Here is a 20632-nt window from a genome sequence, read left to right as displayed (position 1 = left end):
GAGGCCAGCCTGGTCTACAGAATGAGTTCCAGGACAGCCAGGGCTGTACAGAGAAACCTTGTCTCGAAAAAACAAAAAAAAGAAAAAAAAAAGTACATAATTTCAATTTATCTAAATTTGTTAACATTTAAAAACATATTTTGAGTAAATAGACTTACATCACATTCTTCTTTCCCTTTTGTACCCCAACTCCTCCCAGAAAGCCCCCCCACTTCAAAATCTGCAATACCTTTTATTTTTATCATATTCTTTAAAATCTATAAAATATTATAACAATAAAAATGAGTATTACAAAAGTTGTTTGATATAAAACAACAATCAATTGAACAGTCTCATGTAGATGTTTATCTACAGCAATACTGAAAATACATACATTTTTCTCAAAATAAATTTCAAATATCTCCAAATATAAACTGTATGATATTTTAAAATAACATACCACTATTAGTTTTTTTAATGAACATAAATGGATAGTCTTTTTGTTTGTCTGTTTTTAGTAGAGCTTAAAATCTTGGCTCTTACTGTGGTACCAAAAAAAAAAAAAATCAGAACAGTTTTTGGATATTGGGGTTCACTGTTATAAGGCTGTACTTGAATATCCCTCACATCACCAAAGAATTTTACCTCCATAGTAGATAAACTAAGAGTTGACAGTTCTGCTGCGCCAAGGAATTAATTGTAGGCACAATTTTTGCATATAGATTTCCTGCTATGATCAAAGCTATTTGACTTGAGTGATTGTAGTCCTTCTCAGCCCACAGGGAACAGGTTACATTCATTTAAGAAATGATGTGTATATTAAGATAATCTATCCATGAAGTCATTCATCAACTGTTTCAATGAACAATGTTTCTGCTTGGAGGGCAGCACAGACGTTAGGTGAGGGTAAGATTCTGGTTCATTGGCTGTGATGATTTTGAAAAGCATTCATCTCAGAATAAGAATAACTTAAAAAGTCCTTTTCTTCAAAATTAATACAATAATTATAAATATCAAGCAAAGCCATCAGTCTCACTCTTTGCTGTTCGCTTATAAGCCACCTCTCAAACTAATTGTCTCCATTTCTTTTGGGTGTATAAATAATTTTGAAATATGTAAGCTGTTCTGAAAACCATAGTATAGTGTAAAAACATCAAATAACTGCCGGGCGTGGTGGCGCACGCCTTTAATCCCAGCACTCGGGAGGCAGAGGCAGGCGGATTTCTGAGTTCGAGGCCAGCCAGGGCTAAACAGAGAAACCCTGTCTCGAAAAACCAAAAAAATAAAAAAAAAAAAAAACATCAAATAAACAATGCTACTAATAGAGAGGCTGAGATAGAAGAAGCATTATTTCAAAGCCATTATGTGGCACAGAGCAAGACCCTTGTGCTCTCTATGCCCTTGTTTGTCATGTACAAACAAGCAGAAAGTGTATATGGATTGTACAATATTGGACCTATTTCCCTCACTACCAAATTAGAGACCTCGGGATGACAGTCGACAAATTTCTAATTCCTCATATTTATGAATTTCAATCTATTAGGATATGTTAGCAATATTAATTTACATATTAAGAGATATTAAGGAGAAGTGATTGTTACTTCCTGTTAATTCTCTTGTTAGAGATAGAATTATGTTTGTATGGGTTTGTTGAAAGATTACTCTCTTGCTTCTTATAGGGTATAGTTTCACTCCTTGTGTTGGTGTTTTATATCTATTATCCTTTGTAGGGCTGGATTTGAGGAAAGATATTGTGTAAATTTGGTTTTGTCATAGAATGTCTTGTTTTCTCCATCTATGATGACTGAGAGTTTTGCTGGGTATGGTAACCTGGGCTGGCATTTGTGTTCTCTTAGGGTCTGTATGACATCTGTCCAGGATATTCTAGCTTTCATAGTCTCTGGTGAGAAGTCTGGTGTAATTCTGATAGGCCTGCCTTTATACGTTACTTGACCTTTTTCCCTTACTGCTTTTAATATTCTTTCCTTGTTTAGTGCATTTGGTGTTTTGATTATTATATGACAAAAGGAATTTCTTTTCTGGTTCAGTCTATTTGGAGTTCTGTAGGTTTCTTGTATGTTCATGGGCATCTCTTTCTTTAGGTTAGGGAAGTTTTCTTCTATAATTTTGTTGAAGATATTTACTGGCCCTTTAAGTTGGGAATCTTCACTCTCTTCTATACCTATTATCCTTAGGTTTGGATTTCTCATTGTGTCCTGGATTTCCTGGATATTTTGGGTTAGGAGCTTTTTGCTTTTTGCAATTTTTTTTCCCTGTTGTGTCAATGTTTTCTATGGTATCTTCTTCACCTGAGATTCTCTCTTCTATCTCTTGTATTCTGTTGGTGATGTTTGCATCTATGACTCCTGATCTCTTTCCTAAGTTTTCTAACTCCAGGGTTGTCTCCCTTTGTGATTTCTTTATTGTTTCTATTTCCATTTTCAGATCTTTAATGGTTTTGTTCCTTTCCTTCGCCTGTTTGGAAAAGTGATTTTAGATCTGAATCTTGCTTTTCCGGTATGGTGGTGTATCCACGACTTGCTATCGTGGGAGAATTGGGTTCTGATGATGCCAAGTGACCTTAGTTTCTGTTGCTTATGTTCTTATGCTTGCCTCCCACTATCTGGTTATCTCTAGTGCTACCTGCCCTAGCTATGTCTGGCTGGAGCTTGTCCTTCCTGTGATCCTGGTTATATTAGAACTCCTCCAAATCAAGCTGTCTCTGTGATCCTGTGATCCTGAGATCCTGGGTGTGTCTGAGCTCCTGGGAGTCAAGCTGCCTTTGGGACCTTGAGATCCTGTTGTGACCAAACTCCTGGGATCCTGGGATCCTCTGATCCTGGGAGTGTTAGAGCGCCTGGGAGTGGAGCTGCCTCTGGGTGTTCTTGGGGCTGGCTTTGGAGTTTGCGCCCAAGGTCTGATCACGGAGCCAGCCCAGACAGACCAGAAGGAACCCATGCCACTGGTCTGGTGGAGTTCCTGCGTGCCTGGGTCCTACTGGTCCCAGTTACTCCCTGTGTAGGGGACAGATGTGTGTCCTCCTCACCACTGATCCTCTGATCTCCTCAATTCTTCTATATTAATTTTCCTCTTGTTTTATTCACTTGTTTATTCCTTATTTATTTATTTATTTATTTATTTATTTATTTATTTTGGTCTATGTGTGAAGCTTGGAACTGAACTCAGGACCCTGCATATGATAGGCCAATGTTCTGCTGGTGAGGTATGTTCTCAATTCTTATAACTATCTCTTTACAAAAGGAAAACAAAAAAAAAAAAAAAAGTTCTAGTCCTCTGCCAGGCCTCACACAAAATGCCCTTACTTCTGTTCACATCTATCTTTCCTCCATTTACCTAGTCATATTAACATATCCCTTCCAATACGCCTCTTGCTAAAGCTGACACTCTCTCAACAGCACCAAAACATCACAACCAAATGGCCTTGTCTTGCCTACTTGGTTTCTCTAAGTACTTAGAAGCCAAAGACTTGGTCTGAATGTCAACTACAAAAAACAACATGTCTCCAAAACCCCTTCATGAAAGTTAGCATCCACCTTTGTACTAGTCAGGGTTCTCTAGAGGAACAGAACTAAAGAATGAATGTGTGTGTGTGTGTGTGTCTGTCTGTCTGTGTTTAATATTTATTAGAATGTCTGTCTGTCTGTGTTTAATATTTATTAGAATGACTTACAGGCCACAGTCAAACCAATCCAACAATGTCTGCCTTTGAACATAAAGCCCAAGAATCCAGTAGTCACTCAGTTCACAAGACTGGATGTCTCAGGTGGTCTTCTACACTGGAATCCTGAAGAAATACTCTAATGCCAGTGAAGGAATGGACTTTCTAGCAAGGCAAAGGCAAGCAAGAAGAGAACAAAAGCTTCCTTCTTCCATAGCCTTTTATACAGGCTTCCAGAAGTCTACAATATCCTCCTGCCTCAAGCTCTGGATCAAGATCAAGGCATGTCTTCCAATTTCCTACTTCAAATTAGGCAAAGATCCCTCACAGGTATACAGCTGGTCTTTGCTACTTTGTGGGTTCTTTTTCCCCTATCACTAAATAGGAAAGAAAGAAGGATAGAGGGCAGAAAGACAGGGATCCCAGATTTTAATTTTCTGTTTGTTTCTTCTCTGACTATTAACAAACTGCAACCAACTTCCCTGAACAACCAACAACCACTGACAATGACTCTTGGGGCTTTAGCATTTACAGACCCTTTGAAATTTTTCCAGAAATTCAAACATCTCACAACCACAGAAACTATCTGCAGCTAGCAAAACCATGCATCTGCTAGAGCACGAGGCAAATCATAGTCAGCTGCTCTGGACAGTCTGAAGCAGCCCCACATCCCCACACCTCGGATTAAAACAAAAACATAGTCTTATTATTTCTCTGACTCTAAAGAAAACAGAAGTCCTGAATTCTCACTACACAGGTAGCCCTCCATTTTGGGGAGGGAGGGGTTGTTCCAGATGTAGTCAAGCTGACAACCAAGAATAGCCATCACAATCATAAACTAAACTGAATCCATCTAAACATGATCACATCTGCAAAGACCCGCATTGTGGTCTCCCTTCCCCCACCTGCTTGAACCTGCTTGCTCAAGGGTGGAGCTTCCTGCTCATTCGTCCTGCCACGCCTACTGCTGGACCCTGCCTTTGCTGCTTGGAGGCACACACGTGTTCGTCCTGCTACTGGACCCCGAGATTGTTTGGCGGGAAATCGGGTTCCCTCCCCCTTCCTTTATAACTGAGTGTCTGAAAATAGTAAAATTGAGCTTTGATCAGAATGTTGTCTTAGCTTCATTCCCTTCTCTTGCCGCCTAGCCCCTCTTCTCTTCCAGGTTTCCAAAATGCCTTTCCAGGCTAGAACCCAGGCTGTGATCTGCTGGCTGGACACAACACCGCATTTGAAAAGAAAGTCACATTCACGGACATCAGTACTCAGAATCTGCCTTTGTAGGAAACATACTCAACTCACATTTCCCCTCTTCCAGGATTTGGTTTCCACAGGCCCAGGCCAAAATGACTCAACTATTCATAAATAAAGGGGCGGTGCTGGAAAGTTTTATTTCAACTTGACACAAGCTAAAGTCATCTGAGAGGAGGGAGCCTCAGTTGAGAAAATGCCTCCATACGATGGGGCTATAGACAAGCCTGTAGGACATTTTCTTAGTTAGCAATCAATGAGGGCCCAGTTCATTGTGGATAGGGCTACCCCAGAGCTGGTAGTCCTAATGTCCTAGTTCTGAGCAAGCCATGGGGAACACACTGGTAATCGGCACTTCTCCATGGCCTCTGCATCAGCTCCTGCTTCTAGGTTCCGGCCCTGTCCTGACTTCCCGCAATCATGAACAGTGATGTGGAAGTGTAAGCCAAATAAACCCTTTCCTACCCAACTTGCTTTGGTCATGACATCTCATCACAGCAATGATAACATTAACTAGGACATGGGCTATCCAAAAATGGGCTCTTCTATCACACTCTCCATAGAGAAAACATTCTGTGAACCTCTGGGAGTCATTAGAGGTAAACTTAAACCTTCATCCTCAAAGAACATCATCTGCAAATACAGAGTGCTATAAAGAGACAAGTACCCAGTGAAACAGAATGCAGTCAAGAGTAATTAACAAACCATCTTATAGAACTCAGTGGTAGAGAATTTGCCTAATGTTCATAAGACCATAGGTTCAACTCCTAACACACATGAATAGGAGGAAAGAAAACTGTAAATGAGGCATAATATAATCAACTTCTGAATTTAGAATGCTGACTGAACTATTTCAACTTCTTTACATATGGGAAAAATTTCAAAACAAGAAGGTAATGTGGGGATATGGGGACATATTTTAACTGAAATATACAGGCTTACATCTCCCCAGAATGAATTAGACCTAGAATTAAAAGGGTGTCAAAAGGTACGACCTGTGCATGCCACATTCTCTCTCATTCCCACGCCTTTCTACCGACATGCTTCTGCAGCAATCGACCAGAGGACAAACATTTCTTGGTGTGAGTGGCCCTGTCTCTGAGAAAGAGGCAGGAGAGAATCCGAAGGTAGGAACAGGCCTCCCAGTCCAGTGAACCCACTAAATCAGCAAAGGGATTAAGGGTTCAGTGAATTAATTCACTCTTCAATTTAACTCTTAACTACTCCTCAAATTTAGTATTAAGATGATGACAAATAAAGCACAAATCAGTAACAGATTATATTACATTCCATAGTAAAAACATCATTCTCAGATGAAGAAATCAGCTACCATAATAGAAAAGAAAGAAAGAAAGAAGAGAAGAGAAGAGAAGAGAAGAGAAGAGAAGAGAAGAGAAGAGAAGAGAAGAGAAGAGAAGAGAAGCACACAGCACTGATTATCTGCCCTAGGCCTGACAGTGAAAGGGAAAGCCCAGAACAAGAAAAAAGGGAGTCTGGGAGCAGGGACAGAAGGACAGAGACTCCATCAGACAGGCAGCAGCCACACTGACAAGCAGTAGGATGGATAACCAGGAAAATACACAGTTGCTTTTTCTACCTTCAAAACTGAATTCACAAAAAGGCTAAGTAATTATATACTTAGTATTCAGTAGCCCTAGAGTTGAGGCCAGCTCCCAGAACCTATCCAGTCAAAGGAACATAAAAAAAAAAAAAAAAAAGCCTTTATCAAAGCCAAATAAATTCTACAAAGGAACCATAATTATTTTAACTCGGTTCAACAATGGAGAGATGGAACACAAGTAAAATGCTAGATTTTCTTGAATTAATAATTCAAATCTGATTTGACCTTAACATTGAGTACAATAAAGTTGTGACTTGCATATTTCAAGTTTTTCTCTTCTAGTTTAGCAGTATCAACAAGTTTATTCACAGAATTTTAAATACAACTAATTGGTGCTTAAAGATTGTACCTGATCAACAATTTTCCTATAGTCTAAAACATAGTCCTACTACAAAACCCAAGATTCAACTGCATGGTTTTAAGGTTTGTTCAGATTGCTTATTTTGTCAGTGCTGTAGCTCAAACCCAGGACTTTGCCATGCAAGGCAAACACTCTAACCACTGAGCTACAGCCTTTTAGTTAAACGGTTAAATTCAACTTCTAAACATAAAATCAGACAACAGATAACCTGAAGCAAAATATCCAGTGGTATTATATCAACAATTATCAAATAACATTCATTCTTGAATAATCATTTCTAGAGCACTGTGAAGTAACTTAAGTACAAACATAATACAATAAGTGTCTTACCTGGAGGAAGTGGATCTACTCTCGTCCCATCACCCACTTCCCTAGGGATTCCCTCAGTGGGGCCAGGATTTGAACTGCATACACCTGGATCATTTTGTGACTGTTCAGCACACTAAAAGAGAAAAAGAATTGCATACATACATATATGATACATGAATTAAATTTAAGTTCCCACATTTTTATATAATAGGCTCTAAACTTAAATCGAGCCAGTTTCAACATATCTGTATTAATAGGTACTTTCCCAGGACCTAGGTTCTAAACTGAAAGGCAGCCTAGAACACATAACAAGGCCACGGACAACCTGAGCTACACAGCAACTCAAACTCAGCTGAGTTATGCAACATGCTGCCTGGAAAATTCAAGAGCTCATTGGTAGAACACTTGCCTACCAAGCATAGGTCTTGAATTTAAACCTCAGTGCCACTAAACAAAAGCTGGAATAAACCAAACACTCCTTAACTAATGAATGAGATGTGTACGACACAGTAAATGAATACAAGGGAATTTTTTTCCTTTCTTTTTTTCTCTGGTTCAGGAAGAGTTAATGAGCTCCAATTTTTTTTTTTTTTTTTTTTGGTTTTTTGAAACAGGGTTTTTCTGTGTAGCCTTGGCTGTCCTGGAACTCACTCTGTAGACCAGGTTGGCCTCGAACTCAGAAATCCGCCTGCTGTAAACCAGGCATAGTGGCGTATGCCTTTAATCCCAGCACTCGGGAGGCAGAGGCAGGCGGATTTCTGAGTTCGAGGCCAGCCTGGTCTACAAAGTGAGTTCCAGGACAGCCAGGGCTATACAGAGAAACCCTGTCTCGAAAAAAAACAAAACAAACAACAAAACAAACAAACAAATAAACAAAAAGAAATCTGCCTGCCTCTGCCTCCCGAGTGCTGGGATTAAAGGCGTGCGCCACCACCCCCAGCTTGGTCTTTTTTTTTTTTTTTTTACAATTATATATAAGGTTTTGGGTTTTTTTGTTTTTGGGGGTTTTTTTTATTTAAGATTTATTTTATATATGTCATTTATTTTATGTATGAACATTGTCACTGTCTTCAGACACACGAGAAGAGGGCATCGGATCCCATGATAGATGGTTGTTAGCTACTATGTGGTTGCTGGGACTTGACTTCAGGACCTCTAGAAGAGCAGTCAGTGCTCTTAACCACTGAGCCATCTCAGCAGGCCACAAGGGAATATTAAGTGCTCTCTCAAATATACTGTCTAGTGCCCAGAATCTATAAGATGCCGCTGTCTTATTCTATGTGGCAAATGGGGTTCAGAGGCTGCCGTCAGGGACTTTCAGACACATTCTCAGGAGATACAAACAGATCCAATCTAACCAAATGGGGTTCCAAACCCAGAAACCAGAGAAGCGGCGGCGGTTCCCAGTGCTGGCTGGAAGACAGAAAAGGAAATCATAATGACCTGCAAAGGCTGGATATCCAGCTGCTGCAGCCTGGAAGGACTACTCAACAGGCTGAGGTAGAAAGTCAAGAAATCAGGTAAATAAATGGACTCTTCCCTAAAAGCCTCCACAAATCCTCGTAGGCCCTACCTTGACCTTAGCCCAGCCAAGTACTGCCCGTGGCGACATAAGTGAGAAGCGTCTTCCTAAGCTCAGGCATATGAACCCGTGGTCCCCAGTCAGTGGAGCTGCTGGACAGAGTGCGTCAGTACAGACAGACCTTGAGAGTTCATAGGTTCACCCTACTTCCAGCTCACACTCTGCTTTGTCTCTCAGCTTCCTATCCTTCCACCATGCCAGCTTCCTGCTGCCATTTTGCCCCACCATGAGACACTCTTATCCTCTGGAATCGCAAACCCAAGTAAGTTCTTCCCCCTACTGACTGACTCTGGTCACGGTATTCTACGGTGACAACAGAAGAGTCACCAACACAGGTACTTTGACCTTGACCCCGAATGGCTGACTAATATGCCGATGTGTGTAGATACCACAACTGCTCATCAATAGTCTACCTACTGATGGAGTCTTGGTTGTTTCTACCTTTTAGCTTTCAAAATTAGACAGTACATTTTTGCTGTTAAGTCCATAAATCCATGGTACTATGTTAAAGGAGCAAGAGAAAACTAGTATTTCAGCAGTAAGAACAAATAATTACTGATGCCTGCTTTAACATGGATAAACCTGGAAAACATGCTAAAGGAAAAGGCTATGCAAGTTACAAAAGGACATATTTCACATGAATCCATTTATATGAAATGTCAATAACAGGCAAGTCTAAGACAAAATATATTAGCTGTGTCAAGTAAACAAATGGAAGTAGTAGTTAACATATAAGGATTTTTTGTTTTGTTTTGTTTTATTTTGTTTGTAGTCATGAAAATGTCTACAATTGACTGTGGTGGTAGCTACACATTCTGTAAATTTATTACCTCAACAGTGAGCCAGGCAGTGGTGCCGCACACCTTTGATCCCAGCACTCACAAGGCAGAGGCAGGTAGATCTCTGAGTTCAAAGCCAGCTTAGTCTACGGCATGAATGAGTTACAAAACCCTGTTTCAAAAATAAGAAAGAAGAGGTGAGAGTAGTAAGGAAAGGGAGAAAGATGGGGAGAAAGAAATGCAAAAAACACTCATATTCAGAAAAAATCAAGAGTTCAAGACTCAGGTAGGCAGTGGTAGTGCATGCCATTAATCCTAGAACTTGTGACACAGAAGCAGGAGCCCAGCTTAGTGTACAAAACAAGTTCCAGGATAGCCAGGAACATAGATAAACTCTATCTTTAAAAGTCAAAAGAAATTAAAAAAAAAATCTATTAAAGCCAAGGAACATATTTAAAGTTCTGTGCTGCTGTGTAGCTAGTTGGAGGGCTTGCCCAGCATGAAGGAAGGGCACAATTTGAGCCCTAGAACCATATGTAGAACAGGCGTGGTGGCGCACACACCTGTAATCCAGAAGTTCAAGGCCATCCTTGGCTACACAGCAAGTCCAAGGCCAATGCGAACTAGAAGAAACTGTTTAAAAAGGAAAGGGAGCCAACAAGATGGCTCTGTGGCTAACACTTACCATCAAGGCTTACAACCTGAGTTAGGTCCCCAACCCACATAAGGCAAGAAGAGAACCAATGATCTTTGACCTGCACAGGAGCACTGTAGCACAAGGCACTCACACCCATGCATACCATAAACAAAACAATATAGTAAGAACGGATTAAAAGAATCAAATCCAGTGTATAGTGCAACGTAGATGAGCTCTGAAAATACAGAACTCCAAATGGCAAAGAGCACAGAATTCCACCTCTTGCAGTCCATGACGGAGTGAACCTCGTGGGCAGCAGCAGTCCCTGCCCAAGGGCGAGTGCTATGCTAAAGGGCAGAGTTTTCGCTAGAGTTACTGTTTAGCCGGTACAAAGTTTCTGTTTGAGCTGCTGAGAAAGCTTTGGGAACAATGAGGATGCTTGCACAATGGCTGAAAGTTATCAATGCCACTCAGTTCCACATTTAAAAATCCCTAAAATCTCAAAAGCCAGGTATCTTGTAACCTCAGTTCCCAAGAAGCAGAGAAGGGAGGTTCAAAGCAACTTGAAAGACAACCAGGGATACACGAGTTCCAGGCCAATCTGGGCTGCAGAGAACTTGACTTTAAAAAAAAAAAAACCAAAAAAAATTACATTTTATGTTATATGTTTTACCCCAATATTTTTTTAAAAAATGACTTAGGTTGGAGAGATGACTCAGCAATTACAAGCACTAGCTTCTCTTCCAGAGGACCCAGGTTCAACTCCCAGAACCACATGGCAGCTCAGTATTGTCTATAACTCTAGTCTCAGAAGACCAGATGCCCTCTTCTGCCCTCCATGGGCACCAAGCATGCACGTGGCACAGATATACATGCAGAAATAATCTATATACTTTGTATGTTTTATATACCACCTTTCCACTTAAGAACCTTCTCTTTATACCTAAGGCAAAAATAATTCTTTTAGGACTAGAGAGATTGCTAGGCAGTTGAGAACATGAACTGCTCTTGCAGAGGACCTAGTTCAATGCCCAAAACCCCCATGGTTGTTAACCAGACCTTCTGAGGGTCTGGTTCCAGGGAAGCCAATGCTCTCTTTTGCCTTCCGTGGAGGCACTCCATGCACATGGTGCACAGACATACATGCACACATAAAATAAAACTATACAAACAATCTTCTTTTCTTACAAGAGACCCTTTTAGTCATCTTTTGTTTTTGAGACAAAGTGTGAAAACTTTCAAAGCCCCACACTCCCAGTCCTCCTGCCTCAGGACTACTGAAATTACAGGGATACACAAGCACCCTGGCCCAACATTTACTCTTTATAATTTAAACACCTAGAAGCTGAGTTTGTAGCTCCATCAAAAGTCACTAACCTACCATGTACAAGGACCTGGGCTCACCCCCCCACACACACCCCCAGCAAAGAAAACAATGATGATGTAAAAGTCTGGAATAATTATGTAAATTATATGTGTATTTTTCCTCTTTAAACCACTTTCTCCCAAGCCTCAATTAATTGAATCAATAACTTGAAAGAACACTGACTAGATTTTTTTTTAAAGATTTATTTATTATATGTAAGTACACTGTAGCTGTCTTCAGACACTCCAGAAAAGGGCACCAGATCTCATTACAGATGGTTGTGAGCCACCATGTGGTTGCCAGGAATTGAACTCAGGACCTTCGGAAGAGCAGTCAGTGCTCTTAACCACTGAGCCATCTCTCCAACCCCATGACTAGATTTTTTATTGCATTTATTTATTATGTATTCTGCAGGTGTCTGTGTATGTGCACACATGTGAAGTCAGAGGACAACTTATGGGAGTCTGTTCTCTCCTGCCGCCCCATGAGTCCTGGAGATTGTGGTCAGTTTGCCAGGCTTGGTGGCAAGTGCCTCTACCCAGTGAGCCACCCTACCAGCTCACACATGACTTTCTATAAGAGATTGCGTGTGGAACTGTGAAAGGTAGCATGGTCCCCATTGAGCTAAGGCTAAAAGTCCCAGAGACAATGAAGGGACAGTAGGGGCTTTGCCTGCTCCCAGGCACCCGGCCCCAGTCACTAGCTGCAGGCCTGATAGATTTGTGGCCATCAGTCACATGAGGACAATGCCCTAAGCCCTTCCACATGTAGAGGGCGTGTAAGGTTCAAGACAGATCTCCATTTTAATGAGGTATCTTAGCCAATAAGCTCTCCTTCCCAGACATTCATCTCTGCAAAAGGTGTTTAACCTCAGGCCCAGCCTGAGAAGTGGGGTATGGTTTACTCATCCACTTTCCACCATGACAAGAAATGCCTTAACACAATCAACTGTCTCTTTTCATCAGGTTCCACCATGGGGAGCCATGGAGATGGCCTCTGCTTACAGAGCTGTGGTCTAATCTTGAGTAGACAGCCTCTCTACACTTCCAGCCACAACTGCCACCAAGCTCAAGCCAAACCCAAGATTGCCACCAGCAAGCCAAGCCTGCAGGGGGACCCCCACTCCATTCTCAGCTCTTCCACAGCTTTCAGTAGTCCCTGGATGTCCAAGAGCCTGAGAACTCCATGGGCCCGGCCTTGTTGCAGGCCCAGGAACCCATGAGCCAGTTCCAGCTGTCCTACACCTCAAACTGTGGCTTTCCCACCCCTGGAGCGGTGTCCCGGGGCTTCCCTATGACCCAACACTCACCAGGCCCAACCAGGCCCAGCAAGAGCACGGGGCATAAGCAAGGTCAAAATTCCCATGTCCCACCTCCCGTAACCCTACAACTGTACTTCCTTGAAAAGGTTTTTATTTGCTACTAACAAAAGGCCACACTGTTATTTTAAGAATTCTGGAAGATTTTGTGTGGGGAGCACTTTGACTAATTATTTGTGATTAATCATGAATGAGTCTGCCAACATCTGTCTTCGTTCTTTATTGAGGTGCATTATAACCTGACAAGTTCCTCTGCTTACACATGCGTCCTTGAGAGAATGTCCTAGCCTAAAGAAAACAGTCTTGTCAATCACAGATACTGTGTACCATTAACTTGACACACGAGGATTTGTGGTCACTGTTTATCTTCCTGGAAGTGGTCATGCTTTGTGTTGCTTGCCTTTAAAAGACACTGAGAAGATACACTTGCTCGCTGGCTGAGACAGGAGGATTGACATAAGTTCAAAACTAGTTTAGAGCCGGGCGTAGTGGCGCACGCCTTTAATCCCAGCACTCGGGAGGCAGAGGCAGGCGGATTTCTGAGTTCGAGGCCAGCCTGGTCTACAGAGTGAGTTCCAGGACAGCCAGAGCTACACAGAGAAACCCTGTCTCGAAAAACCAAAAAAAAAAAAAAAACTAGTTTAGGCTTCATAATGAGTTCAGGCCAGTCTGTTCTGTATAGGGAGACTGTCAAAAGCAATCAAACAACAAAAGAAACCAACAACAACTAAAAGCCTCTCAACAAAAAGTAAAACCTTGTTGCCTACTAGAATTTTCAATACCCCTGGCAAAATTGCCGGCAGATCAACGTGGTAACCACGGCTGGGGGAGTGAGGATGATTGGGAAAGATAGAAAGGTATGAGAGACCATACCTAGTTTTAGGAGAGAAAGGGAGAGAGGGAGGGAGGGGGGTAGATCATATCATGACCCCCTTCTTTGATTTACCTGAAACAATTTTGTATCTGGACTCATCTTTGTGATCTCCTTACTCACATCTGCATTACTTCTTCCTGGAGGTATGAATCTTGTTTTTTTAAAGGACTTTCCCTGCACCTGACTTGGTGCTGCAGATCTTCTCATCCTCAGCAATACTAACCTGAAAAACACCAGAACAGAAACCATCCATCAACATGAATAGAACACATTTCTGTAACTCCACTCCCAGACGATCTGACACCCTTTTCTGAAGGCACCAAAGTAGACACACACACGTGGAGATACACAATCATACATACAAAATGAAAATAATCTTATAAATAGAGAAATAAGCCTTAGTTGAAGTAGGGGAGACTTCATTAAATAAAGTGGTATGTGCAAACATGAGGCCCTAAGCTGGGAATACTCAATACCCATGTAACAGTCACTGCAGACACAGCATGAATCAGGAACTCCAGACAGTCAGAGAGAGGTGCATCTCAGGGCTGGCTAGCCAGCTGCTCTAGCCAAACTCCAAGGTTAGTGAGAGACCATCTCAAAAGATAAGATGGGCTGGGCAGTGGTGGTGCACGCCTTTAATCCCAGCACTCGGGAGGCAGAGGCAGGTGGATTTCTGAGTTCTAGGCCAGCCTGGTCTACAGAGTGAGTTCCAGGACAGCCAGGGGCTACACAGAGAAACCCTGTCTCAATAAATAAATAAATAAATAAATAAATAAATAAATAAATAAAACACGATAACACAATCATGTCTGCTTTCTTCACCATTATTGTAACGGTATGAATAAGAATGGTCCTCATAGGCTCATGTATTTGAATAGAGTGATGGAAGTGCTTGGGAAGGATTAGTAGGTGTGGCCTTATTGGAGGAGCTGTTCCATTGAGGCTGGGCTGAGATTTCAAAAGCCAGCCCCATTCCTCTGTCTTTCTGTCTGTGGATGAAAATCCAGAAGTCCTCAGATCCTGCTCCCCTGGGGACACGCCAGCCTGCCTACCACCATGCCCCCCCTGCATGGTGGTCATAAGCTCTAACCCTCTGGAACTGTACTGCCCAGACTGAATGTTCTTTGTATTTAAGTTGCCTTGGTAACTATGATGATTCCTGGTTGTAGACCTAACTATATCTAGAATTAACTAAAAGCCAAGTGGCTGGTCCAACTGTGAGGAATTTTTTTCTTAATTAAATCATGGGAAGTAGGAAGCCCACATTTAATCTTGAGATTCTGAAGTAGAAATACAGACCTTTAATCCAGATCTTTTGAGAACCACACCTTCTACCGGCAGCTTATACAAAGGACATGGAAGAAGGAAGCTTGCTTTCTTTGCCTGCTCACCACTCTCTTTCTCCCTGGCTAGTTCATCCCTTCACTCACAAGCCTACTCCTTCAAGATTTCAGCACATACTGAAGACCTGCTGAGACATCCATCTTACGAATGTGTGTGTGTGTGTGTATACATGTGTGTCATATATGTAGTCAGTACTTCACTGCAACCATTGCCAAGCATATAGTTACCAAAATCATTTGATTAATTCAGAAATATAATTTTAAGAAAGTATCAAAAATATGCTTAAATGATTATGTATGTCCATAAACAAATGCTAGATCACAACCCATGCTCACAACCGAATACAGTCTTCACAAACTCCTAAGCTTCTGGGTCTTTACTGCAGCTCCTCCATCCAGACATGCTCTCTTTTCCTTGGGGCTTTGAACACTCCTTCCTCTGTATGACGTTGAAAGGCTTTTCTACCTTATCCTTAGAGCATTCTGTATCTCCCAACTACCAGCTTAGGCCCCTCAAATATGTGCACTGTTAGTTCTAGGCCAGCCTGGTCTACAAAGCTAGTTCCAGGATAGCCAGGGCTACAAAGAGAAACCCTGTCTCAAAACACACACACACACACACACACACACACACACACACACACACACGGGGCTTCAAACTCTGAAAATCTAAGAGCCAATTATTAGTACCACAAATAGAATATTCCTTCTCACTTAGTCTAATATAGCAAGTCATAGTCACACTTACAAGGACACCAAAAATATTACGTAATATTATTATTTGGGGCCTGTAAACTGGACTGGCAGTTAAAGGCATTTGTCACCCAAGTCTGATTACCTGTTTAATCTCCAGGACTAAGGTGTGGCAAAAAGGAAGACCCAATCTCCACAAGTTGTTCTCTGACCTCTGCTGGCACATCATAGTACACACACACACCCTCACACACAAAATAAACAAAACAAGCAAATGTAAAATCGTTAACTTTAAAATTGTTTTCTTTAGGCCTATATACATAAGGTTTATATAAATAAAACAAATGAATTGTTGGGCTGGCAAGATGGCTGGCTCAGTGGGTAAAGACAAGCCTGATGACCAAGAAGCCTGAATTCAATCTCTGGAATCCATATATGTGGTGGAAGAAGAGAACCAACTCCCACAAGCTGTCCTCTAATTTTATACATGCACCATGGCACAGACAAACACACACGCACATAGACAAACACACACACACACACAACATATAAGTAAAATTTTAAGAAATATAAATGAATTTCATGATAAGACCAGCAAAATATGTGCTATAACATTAACACTGATTATCTCCGCGTGTTAGACTAAAATGCGATTTTTATTCTGAGTTCTTTTCAAACTTCAAATTTCCCACAAAGACGATGTTATCTTTATAACAAACTACACTGGTTAAATATATCATATTTTGTTAAATCTAAAATGCCATAAATTTTCAAATATGACATTACTTTACATCCACCATTGCATTGAAAGCTAGTCTCAATTTCATTAATGTTAAAATGAAATACATTAACTATTTGATGTAAATTTTTACTCATTTAAAAGATTTGGGTGGAGGTCAAATTTCTTCAAATACAAACCATCACTACAAGCACAATCTTAAAGCAAATTATGAAACTGGTGCTTTGTTGATCTAATTTGTTGATGCATTTAAAAGTAAACTACAGGGGCTGGAGAGATGGCTCAGCGGGTAAGAGCATTGACTGATCTTCCAGAGGTCCTGAGTTCAATTCCCAGCAACCACATGGTGGCTCACAACCATCTGTAATGGGATCTGATGCCCTCTTCTGGTGTGTCTGAAGACAGCAACAGTGTACATAAAATAAATAATTTTTTTTAAAAAGGTGAACTACAGAAATTAGTTTATTTCCCCAAACATATTAGCATCTTTACTAGTTTGTTTTGTTTTCTAGGACAAGGGCTCTCTATAGATCCTAGACTGGCTCTGAACTTGAGATCTTCCATCTCTTACCAGGCTCTAGCTGGTTTGTAATCTAGTTTTGCTGAGACCTTTTTTACAGGCCCTAGATATAAAGCCACTTGGCAGCTCTATAGAAATGCTGCGATTTCTGAGGCTTGTAACACGCTACAGCTGAGATTAGGTCTCCCAAGGAAAACGGCCAGACCAGGTTGATACCTGGAGCACATCATGTTTGCCTTAATAACTGTGCACCAATGACCTTCCCAGCAGGTGATTCTGCAGTTAGCTTAAATCCTTGTCTCCTCTTGTGTCTTATTCACTCTTAATCACACTCAAGCATACGACTATGCAACTGTGAGATTAATTTAAGAATTCAGAACAAAGCATGACACACAGTACTCAAATATTTTCTGTAATATTATTACTTATAATTACTGTTGCCTGTTTAATCCACAAAATCCTATGAAATCAGAAACAACAAAGGTCCCAGGAGAGGAAAGACAAGAGGGATTATAGGATCATAGCTAGAATCTCTGCCTTCCTCTGGACTACACGGGGAAGAGGGTGTGGCAACTTCTAGGATGCAAGAAAATAAATAAAACTCCAACAGCTAGCAACAGGCCTTGCTATTTCTGCTTTTTGGCTTCCAGCTACGTTGGGTAATAAGATTTCCATTTCATACTGTAAATTCCCCTTAGACTTTGGGTCTCCAATCTACCTACCTACAAAATCCTCCATAATTAATGTAAATGGTGTGTTTTTGTTTCTTGAAACCAGGAGCGGAGAGAAGGGCGAGAGAGAACTAGTGGGTGGGTAATTCGCCTAGGGAAGGTGCTAGATGGTTCCACAGCCTCTTGGCTGACACCTGATGTTCTCAGGCCTCAGGCGGCCTCGGGGACCGTGGCCTCCGCGATCGCTCGGCCCGCAGGACCCGCCCCCCTGCCCCCTGCCCAGCCAGCGAGGGCGCTCCCGCCGCCTCGCCCCGCTCCCCGGGACCCGCGCCATCCTGCACCAGGCCCCGCACGCGCCTCCCCGGGCCTCCGCTGCAGAGACCTACCCCGCAGGCTGACCGAAACCGTGAGCGCCCCGCAGCAGGTACCAACTCCTGCCGCCGACCAGCTCGAGCTTCCCGCCTTCCTACAGCCAACCAAGGGCCGGGCGCCGAGCATGCGCACCACGGCGCGCAGTGCTGGCCCCGCCCCCGACTCTGATTGGACAACCGTCGCAGGTACCTTTGCACTTCCTTTTACGTGCGTCTAGGTTTGGTTCCGGTTGACTGCTAGATCTAAAACGAACTGATTTGGTTCCAGTCTTCAGGTTCTAGCTGAGGCGATAAGCCTCACAACTTAAATCAATAAATTAGGATTCGGATCATAGAAGTGTGTGCACCACTGAGGTACACGAAATCCTATTACTCAAGTGACACTGAGCTACAGTAGTTGCAGCCCCTGTTTTACAAGCCCTTTTAAGGTCTAGGAGTATAAAAACACATGCGTGATTATTGGACTCCCGTGAAAAGGAGAAGAGCTCCTTTAGACTTTAAAAAAAAAAAAGACACTATCTTAAAGTATTGTAGACAAGGTCTTGATAGACAAGGTCTTGCTGATCTTTCTGCCCTAAGAATTCTGGAGTTAGATCCTTTGAAAAGACCGAGTGGTTAAAGGTCATTCACTAGATTTTATACACGTTTGACAATTAAAAAGCATCCTGTTCTGGTGTCTCTGGACACTGCACACATGAAGTACACCAACTTAAGTGCCTGCAAAACTTAAAACTTAAAAGACATAAAACTTATGTAGACCCTTCCTCTGAAAACAGTTTTTTAGAAACCTTTGACCAGTCTAACTTCAGAAGCCACCAGTGTTGTATCTGACCGTTGTAAGATATTTAGTAATTTTTCTCTTGAGACGCCCACACTCAAACACACTTAACTTCTGTACCTAAAAGATGCAGTTTCTATTAAAGCCTTGCTTAAATCTACATTAACATCTCTTAATAAACTCAAATTTGGCTTCCCACTGACTTCTGAAATTATTTTCTTTGGCAAAGTTAAGAAGCACAGCCTCACCTGAGCAGAGGTCTCTGATAAGACCCCCTCCGGCCGCTGCAGGTGGAAAGCTGTTGTCTGCTGCTACTATGGTGCTTCTCTTTCCACAGCGTGAAGTCAGGTATGCTGGCACACACTTATAATCCCAACACTCAGGAGGTTAAGGCAGAAGGATCACCATAAGAGAGCAGCCTGGGCTACATAGCAAGACTCTGTCTCAAAAAGCAAACAGGCAGACAGATAAATGAGTAAATACTCTTGTTAAATGACATACAGACACAAAAGTTCTACGCATTAATGGGCACTATGAGATGCTTTTACTTGTGTGTGTACTATATAATCAAGGTAAACGTGCCTACCTCTTTAAATTCTTATTTTTTTTTTAGGGTGAAAACTTTGAAAACCCTTCCTTCTGGCTTTTTGAGATATACTGTACAACTCTCTCTGCAGTCACCATGCTATGCAACCTCGTGCTAAAATTCGTCTAGCTTTCTGAGTGTGAACTAAAGTTTCTTCTTCATAGTTACCATTTCACTTCATCTGAAAAGCTACAGGAACAAAGATTAAATATGGACATTTTTCTATGGCTTATTTTTATCTCATGTGCACTGCTGCTTTGCCTGCATGCATGCCTGTGTGAGGGTGTCAGAAGCCCTGGAACTGGAGTCACTGACAGATGTGAGGCACCACGTGGGTGCTGGCAATTAAACCCAGGTTCTCTGCAAGAGCAGCCAGTGCTCTTAACTGCTGAGCCATCTCTCTAGCCCCTTTATGAACATTTAAATATAGGCGTTTTGTTTTTTTAAGTTCAGTCAGTAACAGTTTTAAGTACAAAGCAAACAATGTAATAAGGTTCTCTATCCCCTTTCCACTACACACACACACACACACACACACACACACACACACCTAGACAAAGTATCACTGTGCAGCCCAGGCTGACCTAGAACTCCCTTTGTAGACCAGGCTGGCCTTGAACTCACAGAGATCCACCTGCCTCTGCCTCCCTGAGTACTGGGATTAAAGGCATGCATTACCACACTTTGGTTTTTAAAGGCAGTGTGGCCCAGGACTGGTTTGTCAAAGGAGCAGACACATAACAGCCATTCAGGAATGATGTTTATTAGAGAAAGGGCCTTGCCATGAGGGGCTTCCAGTGGAGGAGACGACAAAGACCACAGTACAATGTACCAGAAACAACATGAAGGAAAACAGAAGCTTCCCCTAAAGCCTAGAGAACTTCATTGAAATGGATAACTCAGAATAAAAGTAAGGGAGAGCTATCCTGGACAGAATAATGTAGTAAGGGAGGTCCCCAGGAAGAAAGCTTTCAGAGAAAATCCCCCAAAGAAGAGGAGATCTGACCTTTATAATTAGTGCAGAGGGGATGTGGGGAGGCTGGTGTGAAGTTTCACACCACCCGATTTAGTTTGGGACTGCCTACATGGGTAAGAACATAAACTGGCCGGGCAGTGGGGGTGCACGCCTTTAATCCCAGCACTTGGGAGGCAGAGGCAGGCAGATTTCTGAG

The 20632-nt window shown here is 42.0% G+C and overlaps 1 protein-coding gene across 2 annotated transcripts in view; it reads right to left on the bottom strand.

The window, feature by feature from the left end:
• The window catches only part of Rad54b (RAD54 homolog B), a 69952-nt gene extending 51748 nt beyond the window's left edge, over window positions 1-18204 (bottom strand). For both annotated transcript variants that reach the window (XM_021159883.1, XM_021159884.2), the window contains exons 1-3: window positions 18112-18204; window positions 13829-13979; window positions 7222-7333 (exon numbers count right to left, since the gene is read on the bottom strand). In XM_021159883.1, the coding sequence (XP_021015542.1) occupies window positions 7222-7333; window positions 13829-13963 (247 nt within the window). In that variant the 5' untranslated portion in view covers window positions 13964-13979; window positions 18112-18204. The remainder of the gene's footprint in view (window positions 1-7221; window positions 7334-13828; window positions 13980-18111) is intronic.
• Between the last annotated feature and the right edge of the window lie 2428 nt (window positions 18205-20632).

The sequence above is a fragment of the Mus caroli genome, chromosome 4 (assembly GCF_900094665.2).
Source record: "Mus caroli chromosome 4, CAROLI_EIJ_v1.1, whole genome shotgun sequence".
NCBI lineage: Eukaryota > Metazoa > Chordata > Mammalia > Rodentia > Muridae > Mus > Mus caroli.
The sequence above is the reverse complement of the archived record's forward strand: the minus strand, read 5'-3'. Positions and strand labels throughout refer to the sequence as shown.